The following is a 15,719-nucleotide window of genomic DNA, read 5'->3' as shown; positions in this document are numbered from 1 at the left end:
CTCACTCTGTCGCCCAGGCTGGAGTGCAGTGGCACGATCTTGGCTTACTGCAAGCTCCGCCTCCCAGGTTCGTGCCATTCTCCTGCCTCAGCCTCCCCAATAGATGGGACCACAGGTGCCCGCCACCACGCCCGGCTAATTTTTTGTATTTTTAGTAGAGACAGGGTGTCACCGTGTTAGCCAGGATGGTCTCGATCTCCTGACCTCGTGATCTGCCCACCTCAGCCTCCCAAAGTGCTGAGATTACAGGTGTGAGCCATCGTGCCTGGCATATTTGGGGTTTATTATTCTGCCTACCACAGGCAGGGTAGGATGACTTCTCATGGCAGGGAGCCTTTGCCCAGCCAGTTTTTGGAGTCACTGAAGCTTTATTGAATTGCTAGTTACTACAAGGCCTGTGACAGCTACTTTTACATATTGACTCATTTAATCTCATGAAAAGTTTGTTACAAAAGTCTAGTCCTGGCTGGTCTTGGTGGCTCACACCCGTAATCCCAGCACTTTGGGAGGCTGAGGTGGGCGGATCACCTGAGGTCAGGAGTTCGAGACCAGCCTGGCCAACATGGTGAAACCCCGTCTCTACTAAAAATAGAAAAAATTAGCTGGGCGCGGTGGTGGGCACTTGTAATCCCAGCTACTCTGGAGAATGAGGCAGGAGAGTCGCTTGAACCTGGGAGGCGGAGGTTGCAGTGAGCCGAGATCGAGCCATTGCACTCCAGCCTGGGCAACAAGAGTGAAACTTCGTCTCAAAAAAAAAAAAAAAAGGTTTAGTCCTCTCATTCTGCAGAGGAGGAGGGTTTGAGGCTAAGAGAAGAAAAATGACTTGCCCAAGAACATACTTGGGCAAGAGTCCAGATTTGACCCCAGGTTCTTGGACTTGGAGCTCTTTGCATGACATCATAGAATGTGATCGTAGCTAACACAATGCCTGACCCTGTGGTTGTGAAGATTAGAAACTCTGGTCCCTCGCCATGAAACTTTGCCGAAAAAAGTGTGTCAACCAGAAACGCTCAATAACAAGGCTCCCAGGGACCCCGGGTTCTGAGGCAGAGATGGCAGGGACCACAGTGCTGCAGGAGTTTAGTGGAGGGAGCTTGCTCCTGGCTGGCTGGAGGGCAGCTCAGCTTCACGGATGGAGGAAGCAGGCCTGGATGGCGGGCTGGGGCTGAGGCAGAGCACTCCATGGAGCCCAGGCCTCTGCAAAGGAATGCTCCTGCCCCGTTCTCCTGTTTTGCCCTCGGAAAGGATAGACGATGACTTGCTCTGGTCCTCGTTCCTTGGTCCTCCCTCCCCTAGTCCTCTCTCCCTTGGTCCTTCTCCCATAGCCCTTCCTCTGCTGATCTTCCCTCCCCCAGTCCTCCACCCCAGTCCTCTTTCCCCTGGTCTTCCTACCCTAGTCCTCCCTCTCCTCATGCCCTTCCCCTGGTCCTCCTCCCCGGTCCTCCTTCCGCTGGTCCTACCCACCTAACCCTCCAACCCCTGTATCTCCTCCCCAAGTCCTCCCTGCCCTGCTTCTCCTCCCTTGTTGGTCAGTCAGGTGTGTCACACTGTGGTGGACTGGGTGGTCAACACCAGGGCAAGGAGTTGAGAGACCCCCTTCACATCAGGGAGAAAGAGCCCCTATGTCAAGGGAGCCCCCAATCTGAGGGGGAGACATGGCTGCTACCTTGAGGAAGTATCCAATTTAAGGGGAGAGACACAGCCTCTGTTTTGGAGAGCCTGGCCTCATCTGCCCCTGGAGAAAGCCACTCAAGAGCATTGCAGAGCAGGTGCGAATGAGCTCTCATCAACAGGGAGAAACCAGCCTCCCCAGGGCGCAGGGAGGGAGGAGCGAGCTGATAGGTGGGTGGGGGAGGGAGGTGCAGCTGGGGGTTTGGGGTCTGCAGGGTGGGAAGGAGCCTGGAGTCCCCTTGGTGTCTCTGACTCCCATTCCCCCAGGCCCTCAGGTTGCCCTCAGCCAGGCTGCAGGGCAGAGTGGAGAGGGGGTGTGAGCCCCAGGCCTGAAAGGGGAACCCACTGGAGTTTCTGCCTCTCACTCACCCCTAGGCATCCCTCAGGCCAAGGAAGCGGTGGGGGGAAGTGAAAAGAGGGAGGAAAAAGAGGGAGGGAAGGGCAGAGGGAGGGAAAGACAGAGGGAAGGACAGAGGGACGAAGCCGTCTGGTCAAGACTCCTCTCACAGGAGTCTTCACCCTGTGAGAGGCAGTGAGGTGTCCCACGGGTGACCCCTGAGGCCTGGGTTTCCTGTCCGTGATGTCCTCCCCACCCATTCCCACTGGTCCCTAGCCTTCCCTCCCTCCTTTGCTCTGTCCTCCCGCCCTGGGCCTCATCCAAGGCATTCAGTCCTCTAGGCCCTCTTTTGGGAAGGGCCCCTGGACAGCTGATGTGCTGCCTAGAAGGGTGGGGTGTTCCTGGGTGTCCGCATCCTACGTTTTGGATCCGCCCCAGGCCGACCGTTCCTGGAAACCAGTCAAAGGCGACTGAGGGGTGCAGAGGGGAAGAAAGGCTGGGTCCACTTACCCCGGGTAGGGGAGCCCCTGGCCAAGCCCTGGGTATGCAGGGGGTGCTGGGGGATCCCCTTACCCCTGTCTCTTCAAACTGGGGCAGAGGCTCAGGGCACCCAGCAATGTTCCGAATCTCCCAGGGCCCTGGGAAGGTGAGGGCGGGGCCCTTTGCAGCCAGACACAAATCATTAGTGGGAGGATCTGGGTGGGGCCGCCTGGGGCCTCAGGATAGAGGCAGGAAACAGAATAGAGGAAGCGGGATTCCACCTGCGGAGGCGGCAGGTGTGGCTGGGTGAGGGTGCACTTCTCAGGCGACGCTGGGCCATGGGTGGGAGTGCCTGGAGGTGAGCGAGGGGCAGGAGATCTGTGAGCACCAAGGGCCCTCCAGGTGACAGGGTCTCTGTGTCTGAGGGGTGAATGGAAAGGACCCCAGTGGCTCCTAGTGACAGGGGACTAGGCGTGGAATGAGGGTCTCTGGGGTTCTCTTCTCATCAGCCAAGCCAAGGTCTCAGCTGGGAGCCCGTTCTGGGCTCCTGGGCCTCTCACTTCCCCTGACCACCTGATACTGACCCTTTTCCTTGGGGGGAAGGGTAGGTGGCCATGTCCCTTTCCTGGGACCTTGTCTCCACCGCAGTCACTGCCCAGGCTCCATGAGGCTAACAATCCAGCAAGCACTCACAGAGCACCTGCTGCATACAGCCCGCCCTGGTTCTGGGCAGGGGTGTGGGGTGTGGGGTGGGCACCATCCTAAGGGTTGACAGTTAATGCTTAGGGGGGCCTGTAGGAGCCGAGGACAGCTGGGCAGACAGGGCATGACCTTGTCTTTTTGTTTTTTCTTTTGTTTTTTTGAGATGGAGCCTCGCTCTGCCACCCAGGTTGGAGGGCAGTGGGACGATCTCAGCTCACTGCAACCTCCACCTCCGGGGTTCAAGCGATTCTCCTGCCTCAGCCTCCTGACTACCTAGGATTACAGGCACCCTCCACCACTCCTGGTTTATTTTTGTATTTTCAGTAGAGTCGGGGTTTCACCATGTTGGCCAGGCTGGTCTCAAATTCCTGACCTCAAGTGATCTGCCCGCCTCGGCCTCCCAAAGTGTTGGGATTACAGGCGTGAGCCACTGAGCCTGGCCAGACCTTGTCAGTATCAATATGCATCTATTGGCTGGGTGTGGTGACTCACTCCTATAATCCCAGCACTTTGGGAGGCAGAGGCAGGAGGATTGCTTGAGCCCAGGAGCTTGAGACCAGCCCGGGTAATATAGTGAGACCCCATCTCTATTTAAAATAAAAAAAAAATGCATCTATTGAACATCTCCTGTCCACAGGGCCCCAGATCATTCTACACCCTCTGCCTCCCCACAACATAGTAAGGGTGATATTAGGGGACACCGTCCCCAAACCCTAGCTCTGCTCAAATTCCAGGCAGGTCCCATCTGTGCTGCACTCTCCAGCATGCTGGCTTTTCTGCACTCTCTGCAGAGGAGACTGAGGGGGAGTCAAGGTGGGGCTGGCACCCAGGGCACTGGGGGAAGCTTCGAGTTCTCCCAGCCACCTCCCTGGGCCTCCCCCTCTCCCACCTGCGCTCGACTCCAACAGCCTCTGGGGCTGGAAGAGCCATTGGACCTCTCCTCCTTTACCCCTTTGTCTTCCATGGGGGCCAAGCTGCTGCCGCTGCCGGGGGTGCCAAGGACCTCTCCCTGCTGGGGGTGGAGGACAGGCCCAGACAGGATGTGCCACGGTCCAGAGGACCTCTGTGTGGCCCTCCAGCCGGCCCCTGCCAGGCCCTTCCTCCCTGGCTGGGAGAGTGGGAGCTGCCGAGGCCCTGGCTTCAGGTCAGGCTCTGATGCCAACATTGGGCTGCCCGACTGCCCGCTGCTCAAGCACCCTGCGCCTCGGTGTCCTCAAAGCACTGTTATGAGGGTCTCAGGAGGAATGTTTGCATTTTCCTAGCCCTGGCCAGGGAGTGGCCCCACGTTCTGGAGGGCCAGGGAGGCCTTCCTGGGTCCCACTTCTATCTCTGTGCTGAGATCTGAGCTGTGCCCTCCTGCCCGGCCGGCCCGGCCTGTCCTCAGCATGTGAGGCTTCTCTGGGTTGGGGGCTAGAGGGGGATTCACAGGCAGTAGAGCCTCTAACGAGCAGAAGCAAAGGGGCCTGGGAGTCAGTGGCGTGGGGAAACTGAGGCCCAGAGAGGAAGAGGAGCAGGCTCGCGGCAGAAAGCCTGTCAGGGGTGAGGAAGCTTGTGGGGGCTAAATGGTGGTATTGGGGGTTGGAGGCCTTGGTGATTTTAGAGGCAGAAAGAAGATTAATAAACTCTCTGCTCCTTCAAATTGGGCCTCAAGACTAAGGTCTGGGTACTCTGGAAGTGGGGTTCCCAGGCAGGGTGAGCACCGGTGGTGTGGGCTCTAGGGGGAGGCAGAGGGGCGGTGGCACCCCACGGCCTGGCCCCCTCCCTAGGGCCCTGGCTTTGCCCCACATTTGCTGCTGGAAGGCGGGGCAGTCCCTTTTGCGAGCCCAGAGTGAGGCCCACCTGGGTAGCCCAGCTGGCCTAGGGGAGGATGGGGCCTGGGAAGGGTCTTCGTTTCGCGTCTCTTCTTGTGTGAGTGCCTGCTGGTGCAGTCTTGACTCTGGCGGCTCAGGTGAGCACGGGTTTTACTGGGTCTCTCCCCTGCCCGAAGACAGTCCTGGATTGCCAGGAAGTCCTTCCTGATGTCTAACCTCGTGCTCATGGTGGTCTGACCTTGCTCTCTAGCCTTGGTTTTGAACCTCCCCCCATCCCCGCTCAGCACCTTCACAGGCTGGCGGGAGCAGTAAAATCAGGGCTCAACCGCTGTCTTCCAGGTAGCTCCTGCCGTTCCCAGCTGGCACAGTCCCCAGCTGGCACTTTCCGTGACAGACCACCCACTATCTGAGCAGGAAGTCTTTCCAGCAGTGTGGTCTCATCTGGGAGCTCTGGGCCACATGGAAAACTCATCTCCCTCCCTGTCCCCGCGTGCGGGCAGAGAGCCCAGGCCACCCGTGCACTTCTCTCCCCTCTCCTGTTCCGCGGGCCCTGGCCGCCCTGGGAAGCTCCACATTCAGACAGGCCTGGTGCAGACGCCAGTGTCCTGGCAGCGCCTAAATCATTAGTGCCGCGGAGATTAGGATGCTAATCTCCTTGTTGGGTGGAGCGGTGCCAGCCGCCAGCCTGCGGATCATGCTGCTCTTTTGCAGGGGCTGTTCCTCGGGGCATGACGCTGGCTCCTGCACAGATCCTGCTCCTCCGTGGCCTTCCTGGGCTGCCCTCCCCGGGCTGCCCTCCCCTCCTCCAGGACTGCTCTGGACTACCATTGCTCAGGTTCGGGTGAGCAGGGAGGCTGCCCTAACCCTTTGGCCTCAGACCCCTGCTCCCAGCCCCACCCCTGCTTCCTGTTTTGTTAGAGCCTTACTGATGTCATTATCTCTCCAGATTCCCTCAAAGACTTTGGGAGACAAGACTTGGTCCCCCTTTTACAAATGAGGGAACGGAGGCTCTAGAATTGACTTCCTGAAAGGCTTGGATCCAAAGCTTCCTCAGTTCAGCAGCCACGTCTATTTCCCTCAGACACAGGTATCCTTGAACTTGTGGGCTGTATCTCCCCACGGACTTGGAAGAATCCCAAGAGAGTGGGGCTCCCACAGGTCAGACGCTAATTCTGCCTCCTCGGACTGGGAGTCTCTGCCAGGGCCACGTTGTACTGGGGGATGATGTCAGGCCCCGATCTCTCCACCCTCGCCCCGGGGCCCTGGAATGCTGGGTGGGGGGCCAGGCCAGCCTCCTGCTCCTGGCCTGTGCAGCCTTGTCCTGTGCCCGTGCTGGCTCCCAGGGCTGGGTTCTCCGGACTCCCCACAAGAATAAGCTCAGCCTCCTAACTGTGGCTGAGGATGGAAGGTCACCCTACCCCAGGGCTACAGACCAGCACAACCTTTGTTTCTTTCTTTCTTTTTTTCTTTTCTGAGACAGATTTTTGCTCTTGTCACCCAGGCTGGAGTGCAATGGTACGATCTTGGCTCACTGCAACCTCCACCTACCAGGTTCAAGCGATTCTCCTGCCTCAGCCTCCTGAGTAGCTGGGCTTACAGGTGTGTGACACCACGCCCAGCTAATTTTTGTATTTTTAGTAGAGATGGGGTTTCGCCATGTTGGCCAGTCTGGTCTCGAACTCCTGACCTCAGGTGATTCACCTGCCTCTGCCTCTCAAAGTGCTGGGATTACAGGCGTGAGCCACCGTGCCTGGCCACCACCTTTGTGTCTGAACAGACCGCTAAGAGGCCCTGGTGCCCAGGCTGGGCTCTGGCTATGGAGGGGTCCCTGGGGAGGCTTTCAATGTGTCCAGCCTGAGCCCCAGGCCCTGAGTGGGTGGGAGGAGGCAAAATACACTCCTGGGGTTTTGGCCTGAACTTCAGGGGCCAGGGTCCCAGCCCCACTTCAGCCTGGCTGTAACGGGCTACCCAGGGTCTCCATCCAGACCAGACCCTTCACCCGACCCATGGACACCCTGGTTGTCACCACTACCAGCATCTGCCAGTTCTCCACCTCTGGCTCTGTCAAGGGCCTGTGGACACCTGGCAGGGGTTTCTCCTGGATGTCATCTGTCAGTGTTGGGGATGCCTTTCGGGCCACCAGCCTCCTGGGAGACAGCAGCTGTGGCAACATGTTGGTCACCTCCTCCTGCTTCTTGGCGGGACTGGGGGGAGGCTACAGCGGTGCATACACCTGTCACCTGGGTGGGGGCTTTGGCTCCAGCGTTGGCGTGGTGGATGCCCTGCTGCGGGGGCGGTGAAAACGAGACCACGCAGAACCTTACTGACCACACACACATCACACACATACACACACACAAACACCACACACACACCACACACATCACACACATCACACACATACACACACACACACCCCAACAGACACACACACACCACACACACACCACACACACACAAACACCACACGCACCACACACACACCACACACATACACACCAACACCCACACCACACACATCACACACATACACACAAATACCACACACACCACACACATCACACACAAACACACACACACACCCCACACACATCCACACATCACACACATAAACACCACACACACACCACACACACACCACGCACACACCACACACACCACACACACACACACACCACACACACACCACACACATCACACACAGAAACACCACACACACACCACACACATCCACACCCACAACCACCCACACACCACACACCCCACACACACCACACACATATACACACCACACACACAATACACACAGATCTCACACACACATACACACCACACACCACATATACACCACACCACATGCATACCACACACCACACACACCACACACACACACTACATATACATAAACACCACACACATCACACACCACACACCACACACACACACACACACATACACACACACACTCTCTCTCATGACCTCTAAGAACATGGCTTTGGCATTCTGTAAACATGGCCACTTTGTCTTCTGCACAAACCCTGCCCTGGAGGGTCCTACAGAGCAAAGCCACCAGTGGCAGGTGAGGAGTGCAAGTGATAAGTACAGTGGCCGGGGGGCCGGGGAGCCAGGGGAGGCAGGGGGGCCAGGGAGCCAGGCGGGAGTCAGGTTAGGCCCAGCTGGCCCTGGCGGTTAGGCCTGCTCATTTTCCTGGGTGGAGAGCCAGGCCTGGTGCTGCCTACGAGGGGCTTTGTCTACTCCTGCCCGGGACCTCCACTACACGGGAATTCCTGCAATCTCTCCTTGGAAGCAGAGATACTGGCAGTGCCAGATCAGATATTGGGGTTGGTTCTGGCAGCGGGGAACCCAGGGGAGCCCTGGTGAGTCAGTGCTCCTGATCTTCGGGATCAGCCAGCGCCTCATCACCAACCTCCCCTGCGCAGCACGCACCAGGGCTGTGCCTCGAGTCACCCTACACACCTTCTCTCCGGATTTTCACAGCCGACCCTCGCTGTGCCCCCAAATCCTCCTGAACAAGGAGATGGGGGCTGGGTGGGTCTCTGCCGGATGCAGATGGGCCCACTGAGGCAGAGGAGGGGGGGCTGGGTGGGTCTCTGCCGGATGCAGATAGGCCCACTGAGGTAGAGGAGGGGGGTGCTGGGTGGGTCTCTGCCGGATGCAGATGGGCCCACTGAGGCAGAGGAGGGGGTGCTGGGAACAAACTGGCCCTCGGCTCAGCCTGACCCAGGGTCACTTCACAGAACTTAGGGCCTCAAGTGGGGTCTGGGAGGGGGTGCACAGGATGAGCCTGCGGGGGCTACTAGTGTGTCCTGGGGCTTATCCCTCTGAGGTCTTGTGCAGTCAGCCCTGAGCCTCAGCAAATTCCAGATTCTACACGCTCATGTGCCGCCTTCACAAGCGCTTCAACCTTTGGGTGGCTGGAGGGGCCTCGCTCTTTGGTGCATGCCCATGGCCTCAACTGGAAACCCCCTTGTGCATTTCCAACCATGCCAACGACAGCGGCAGTAATCACAACCAACCTTCTGCTCCTTCTGGGCCCCTCCCTCCGTGTTTGCATTGAAACCGCCCAAATGACCTTGTGGGAAAAGAAAGCTTTGCCCTGGGTTTGAGGTGAGGCCAGTCATAACCTCATTAATTAATTAACGAATCACTTAATTAAACTAACGAACCCTCAGGGCCAACTCTGGGCCAGGGCACTGTGCCCAGGGCTGGGGATTCCAAAGAGAATGAAACATACATGGCCTTGTCTCCCTGGAGCTCAGAGTCCAGTGGAGGAGGAAATAACCAAAAAAGTCATAGAAATAGGCATAAATTCACAACCTGGAGAAGGCAGGAGGTATGGTCCGGAAAAGAGACGCAGAAAGGGAATCCAAGAGGGCTTTCTGGAGGAGGTGGCAGCTGAGCCTAGAGGTGAATTTAGTTGGGGAAGAGGGAGTGAGGCCTAGGCAGCTTAGGCCATGACCTCCATGGTGGGAGACGGCTGCATAAGGGTCTCTCTCCTGGCATCCGTGTTTACCCATGCCTGGGCATCCTACCCCCATCATCCTTTAACCCCCTGAGGGCCTTGGCTGGTTCCCAGAAATTCCCAGGAGGGTGCTCAGAGAAGACCATGGGGATTCTCATCACCCTCACCCTGGCTCCCCAGAAATTCCCAGGAGGGTGCTCAGAGAAGACCACGGGGACTCTTATCACCCTCACCCTGGCTCACTTCCGAAAAGCCTGCAAGAAGGGTGTTGGAGGGCCTCCTGGAGGCTGCCAAGGGCATTTTCTCATGGAGCCCACGTCTCTCCCAGATCCTGGTGGCTATGATGGGTAATTCCAGCTTCGCGCTGGCTACAGGTGGATGATGCCCACCTGGCTGCCGACGACCTCTGCACCAAGCGAGGCTGGGTCTCTGGAGCTGCCCCAGGGGCTGGACAAGCTGACCCTGGCTGGAGCCAACCTGGAGATGCAGATTGAGAACCTCAGGGAGGACCTGGTCTACCTGAAGAAGAACCACAAGCAGGTGAGATCAGCTCAGGGAACACAGCGGAAATTCACCTGGAAGCAAGCGAGGCTGGAGCCCAGAACCTCCCTGGGCCGGGCCATGCTTTCAGTTCAGTTCCCATCTTTTATGGATGCCTAGCCCTGACCCTCAGAGGACACTGGGTGGGGCCTGGAGGAGCCCCTCGTCCCAAATAGACTTCATTTGTCCCTTGAGGCTCAGCTCACTGCAGTTAACTAACTAATGAGTAACTCAGTGTAAGAACACACAATGCTAATTGTTATAATTAATTATAATAGTGATAGTCATTAAAACAAGGAACTTCTGCCCAGCACTACAAGTGACTCACAGCCATTATCTCAGCTGATGCAACAGCTGGGAGAAAGATACTCTTACTTCCTTTTGACCCGTGAAGAAACGGAGGCTCAGAGAGGTTAAGGGATTTATCTACGGCTGCACAGGGACCCTCCTTCAGGTCTGTTGGACTCGTATCCACCCCACCTCTCTGCCCCCTCTCCTGCCTCTCCTTTCCAGAAGGCTCTAGGTCCCAGGGACTCCAAGGCTCGACCCAAGGATAGAGATCCAAGGTCCTGCTGGGGCAGTCAGGAGGCTTTACATGCCCTGTCCTGCGGCTTCCTTCTCAGCCGAGCTCTGTGCTGCTCTGAGCTGGGGGAGACTCCTCCCCGAGAAGCAGGACACCCGGAAGGTGTTTCCCCCGGGCTTTGAGACTGGTTATACAATTGCTTTCCTCCAGCAGATTAACATTTGCTAATGGGGCCTGGCGCGGTGACACCAGCGTCGGGTTGCTTTCTGCATGCCTGTGCTGTGGGGTTGGTGGTGGGGGCAAGGCAGTGGTGGGGGCAAGGTCAGGGCAGTGAGTGAGGTCGCCCGCGGTCATCCTCCGCCGTGCTGGGGGGTTGTCATCTCTCAGGGCTTAGCACTTGCTGGGGATGGGTGAATTCCAGTCCCTCGTCACGGTGTGTGTTGGGGGAGGTTGCTGATATTCATAGCCCTGTATGTTTGAGAAATGACAACATCCACCTCCACCTTCAGCATGAGGAGCTGTTGGCCTATCTGTGTCTGTCTGTCTGTCATCTGTACCTGTCTCTCCGAGAGAGAGAAGGCAGGCCCCAGGGTCTTTCTCCAGGATGGCCTTTGGTGAGCTCCTGCTGTCCTCTCTGCCCAGGAAATGAACGTCCTTTGAGGTCAGGTGGACGAGGATGTCAGTGTGAAGATGGACACTGTGCCTGGAGTGAACCTGAGCTGCATCCTGAATGAGATGTGTGACCAGGACAAGACATTGGTGGAGAAGAGCTGCAAGGATGCCGAGGGCTGGTTCTTCAGCATGGTGGGTGGCTGTGTGTAAGCAGGTGTGCACACGTGTGGGCACATGTGCTGCGTGCTGGTGCAGCTGGAACACTGGCAGATCCACAGGCTGTCCCAGTTGGAAGGACTTTTGGAAACCAGTTGGACCAGCCCCTCATGTTTTAGATGTAAAATGTGAGGCTCAGAGAGGACTCAAGCTCACACAGCCCTTCACTGTGGCCTGCAAAATAGATCCATGTCTCTACAAGTCTGGTCTTGGGTTTCCACCACAGCTGTTTACAGGATGTGCATATTTGAATACATATGTATACCCTTGGCAAGCACAGACTGAGTGTCTCCGGTATCCTAGGGACAGCAACAGGCGCAAAAGAATAACACCTAGTGCCTGTGTTTGAGGTGCTGCAGTTCGGCAGGAATAAGAAATGCAAATGACCGCAGAGCAGGCTGAATTCCTACAAGTTCCAATGTGGGTGCAGAGGGTCTCTGTGTGCAGGTGCCTTTGGGGCCCCATAGAGGCCAAGGAGAGGCTAGGGGATGGTTCTGGGAGGTGAGGGTTCAGGAGCAGCCCCTTTCTTGTGCCCCATTTCTGAAAGCCTCCTTAAACCCCTGTGGCCCACTTTGCCTTCCAGAGAGAGGGGTTGAACTGCGAGGTGGCCACCAACACAGAGGCCCTGCAGAGTGGCAGGATAGAGATATGGAGCTCTACATCTCTGTGCAGAACCTGAGCCGTCCCAGCTCAGCAAGGTAGGGCCTCTGTCCCCTCCCCACCCTGTACCTGTCACCCCAGGGTGAGCCCAGCCTTGTAGACCCCCGCTTGGAGAACCAGAGTCCCCCACTCAGCCTGTCCCTTCACACTCAGTGGCTGGATGCACTTACCACCCCACTGTGCCGGCAGCACCCACAGCCCCATACAGGAGGGGCTCCTCTCTAGTGCTCTGCCATGGGGAAGGGTCCCAGGTCCAACTCATCACACCACCTATCTCTTGGCCCACAGAAAGCATCGCTGGAGGGCAGCCTGGTGGAGATGGAGGTGTGTTACGGGACCCAGCTGGCCCAGCTGCAGGGGCTCATCAGAAGCATGGGGCAGCAGCTGTGCGAGCTCTGCTGTGATGCGGAGCACCAGGACCACAAGCACCAGGTCCTTCTGGATGTGAAGACGTGGCTGGAGCAGGGGATCGCCACCTACCGCCGCTTGCTGGAGGTTGAGGACGCCCAGTGAGTGTGCACCAGGATGCCTGTTGGGGTGGGCTGGGGGCCCGCTTCACCCAGGGAGAAGTTGGTGTCTGAGCACCAGCGAAGTTCAGGAGGTGTGAATGTTGGAAGCTGTCGGGGTTTGCAGGAGGTGAAACTGACAATGCAGGCTGGAGTCTGGCTGAGGAGCCTTGAATGCCAAGTTAAAGCGTCTGGACTAGATCACGTAGGCAATGGGGAGCCATGGAGGGATTTGGAGCAGGAGAGAGAAATGAACGTCAAGATATTTTAGAACATTCACTCTGGCTGCAGAGGGAGAAATGGATCAGAGGGGTCAGGGTGGGGCCAGAGAGATGTGTCAGGGGGCTGGAGCAGGGAGTCTGGCCAGAGAAGTCCTGCGCGGTGGGGGGGGAGGGGGGGGGGGGAAGGAAGGTGGTGCATGCAGAAGAGAGGTTATAGCTCAAAACAGCAGGACTGGATGCCTGGATCTCGGGGTAAGCGTGGCTCACAGTCAGGACTCAGTAAGTGTCGGGTGAACACACGAAGGAGTGGGCATTGATGGCCCTGGTTTTCTGGTTCTGATGACTGTGTGAGTGGTGAAGAGCAAGGTGGGTGGTGGTTGGGTTTGCAGTTGGGAAGGGTGATCAGGCCTTCAGCTGAGAGTGTCCCGGCGTCTCCATGCTTAGTCACACGTTGCAGCTTTTTACTCCCTGAAAATGGTGAAGTCCATCTATAGTCTAACGACAGTCTCTCCTGCTTTTAATTGGGTCTATTTGTTGGGCCCCCTGGGATATGGAAAAACCACTTGCTCAGCTTCTCCTTGTAAATTCCTGGTGTGTAGCCACAGAGTGCCGCCAGGCCTGCTGTGCTGTTTCTTTTTCTTCTTCCTGCTGTGCTGAACCCCTGCCCTTTCATTCTTGGGCCGGTGCTAATTTCTGTGCATTCCCAACTGTGATTTTTCACCAATTTAGGGGAACCTCCTCTGCCAGGGCCTGCTTCTCCCCAGCAGTGCTTGCAGGGGCCTGGGCTGGCTGGCATCCCTGGGCTGATGGGTGCTCCTCTCCCTGCAGGCTGGCCACTCAGTACTCCTTGTCCCTGGCCTCGCAGCCCACCCGGGAAGGTAAGAAGCTGCCCTGTCCTGCGGTGTGGACCCCAAGACAGGGGAGAGGCTGAGGACCCTTCTGTGTGGGAGACTGGGGGGACCACAGACTCAGGGGCAGGTGGGGGGAAGAGCTCCTGCCTGATGTTCCCTGTGCCTGCCTCCTCCATCGCCTGCAGCCACAGTGACCAGCCACCAGGTGTGCCATCGTGGAGGAAGTCCAGGTTGGAGAGGTGGTCTCCTTCTGTGAGCAGGTCCACCCACTGAGGCCCCTTTCTGCCTGTGACAGCCCCACCTCGAGGGCCACGGCACAGCCATCAGCTTCAGCTCCCAGCATGCCACTGCCACGCCCCGTGTGTGGACGTCTGGGCCCCAGTCCATGACCTGTTGTCCTTCTGTATCTACTTTCTGCAGCCCCTCACTGAGGAGGCCTCCTGGGTTTGTCCAGTGCCTGCTATTAAAGCTTTGCTCCAAGTTCAATGCCTCGTGTGATCTGGTCTGTTCATTGGTTTGGGGCAGTGTGGGCTGAGGGACTGGGGGAGGTAGAGAGTTTATTGAGTGTTTGGGTATCGGCTTGTCACCTGCCAATCTGTTCTGCCCACTCCATCCGGGTCTGGGGCTCCTGGAAAGATGAGAGGGGAGGAAGCAGAAGGATTAAGGGTGGATGGATGGGACAGCCCCTTGCATTGGGAAAAGTTTCTAAGAATCAGCCCCTGAGTCCCTGTCACCTGTGGCTGGTCCCTGGGAGGGCCACACAGACTTTCCAAGGACCACGCCTGTTGGGGAGCACTCTCTGCCTCAGCCCAGGGCGGGTTCAAGAGCAGAAGGAGAGGGGCTCGGTGGGGAGGGGCTTCTGAAGGAGCGGTCCAGGGCATTGATGAGTGAGAGGGGGTGGCAGTGACGCAGCCAGCCCAGGAAACCGGACCGGCTCTGCCCAGCTCAGGGTGTGTGTGGGGCGGGGTGGCCGCTGTGTGTGTACGCGTGGGGGGCGTCCTGTTTGCTTTGGTGGCTTGGCAGCCACTGGGCTATTGAGGAATCTCTCTCGGCTGGTGGCGGGGCCGTCTGGGCCTGTCTGGGAAGTGGAAGCCATCGGCAGTCTGAAACATGACCACATTCCACCCAGCGGGCCTGGCAGGACCCTGGGACCCAGGGCCGGGCTTGGGGTGGTGGGTAGGGCAGGGTGGGGCTGTGGGGTGGGGCACATGGCCCACCTGAGGAGCCACATCTTGGGGAGCCTGGAGTGGGGAGGGGGCTGGCTGGGGTCTCTGTAAGAGCCTCTTGGGCAATGTCCTTTAGGTTTCCTGTGGGCTGAGACCTGAGATAAATGCCCCACACCTGACCCTGAGGTCTCTTGGGGTACAGAAGGGTGAGGGGAGTGGAAGGGGGCATCCCCCTCTCAGTTGGCACAGCCCACCATTTCCCCATCCTATAGCTGAGCCCCTGTTTGCCCACCCCAGCCTGGGGTGCAAACCTGGGGAAAGGTTTACACGAAGAGACTGGGTTAGCAAGGGCTTCCAGGGATGGGGCAGGGTCAGAAGCTGACTGGATGGAACTGTAGCCCCTAGAGTGCATTCCTGGGTGTCAGGCTCTGCAGAAGGGGCCAGTGTGGACACTGCACCCCTCTGGAGCCCCAATTTCTTTATCGGCGACGTGGGTTGGTCTCCGAGGCTTGATGGCGTTTCTGTGCTGTGAGGTGGGCCTGGTGGGTTTGGGCTCAGTTTCCAAGGCCGGATCGGCTCTCGGTCTCCTCTTTCTCTTCAGCACCCAGCCCTGGGCCAGCACCATGGGTGGAGCAGTGTGGGGTGAAAGACAGCAACTTTGGTGGGGGGGTCACCTGACACTGCAACCTATTTCCCCACCAGACAGGGTTGAGGCGGGCCGGGCTGGGGTGGTGGCTGCCTGGGAGGGCCTGGGGACGGTGACGTCCTGCCTTCTTCTCTTCTCCGTATTAGGTCATGGGAAAGCATAGCTGGAGGGCCTGCCTGAATCACAGGTGACGGGCCTGAGACTAGAGGCACACACAAGCACGGCATCCAGCACGAGGATTTGGAGAAATGAGGCAAATTCCTGATGATGGGCGGGGAGGGGGCCCCCAGCCAC

General features: G+C 57.9%; 1 protein-coding gene across 1 annotated transcript; it reads left to right on the top strand.

Moving 5' to 3' along the window:
* The first annotated feature begins 7,007 nt into the window (after positions 1-7,007).
* LOC116475364 (keratin, type I cytoskeletal 42-like) lies at positions 7,008-14,002 on the top strand. Its single transcript, XM_032164719.1, is given in 10 exon segments — positions 7,008-7,297; positions 8,410-8,550; positions 9,859-10,024; positions 11,190-11,355; positions 11,963-12,041; positions 12,189-12,279; positions 12,324-12,544; positions 13,591-13,640; positions 13,799-13,820; positions 13,822-14,002. Coding segments are annotated over 10 exon segments (1,407 nt in total).
* The last annotated feature ends 1,717 nt before the right edge of the window (positions 14,003-15,719 follow it).

This window comes from Hylobates moloch, unplaced genomic scaffold (genome assembly GCF_009828535.3).
Source record: "Hylobates moloch isolate HMO894 unplaced genomic scaffold, HMol_V3 SCAFFOLD_10, whole genome shotgun sequence".
Classification (NCBI taxonomy): domain Eukaryota; kingdom Metazoa; phylum Chordata; class Mammalia; order Primates; family Hylobatidae; genus Hylobates; species Hylobates moloch.
Note: the sequence above shows the minus strand (reverse complement) of the source record. Positions and strands in the feature narration are given on the sequence as shown.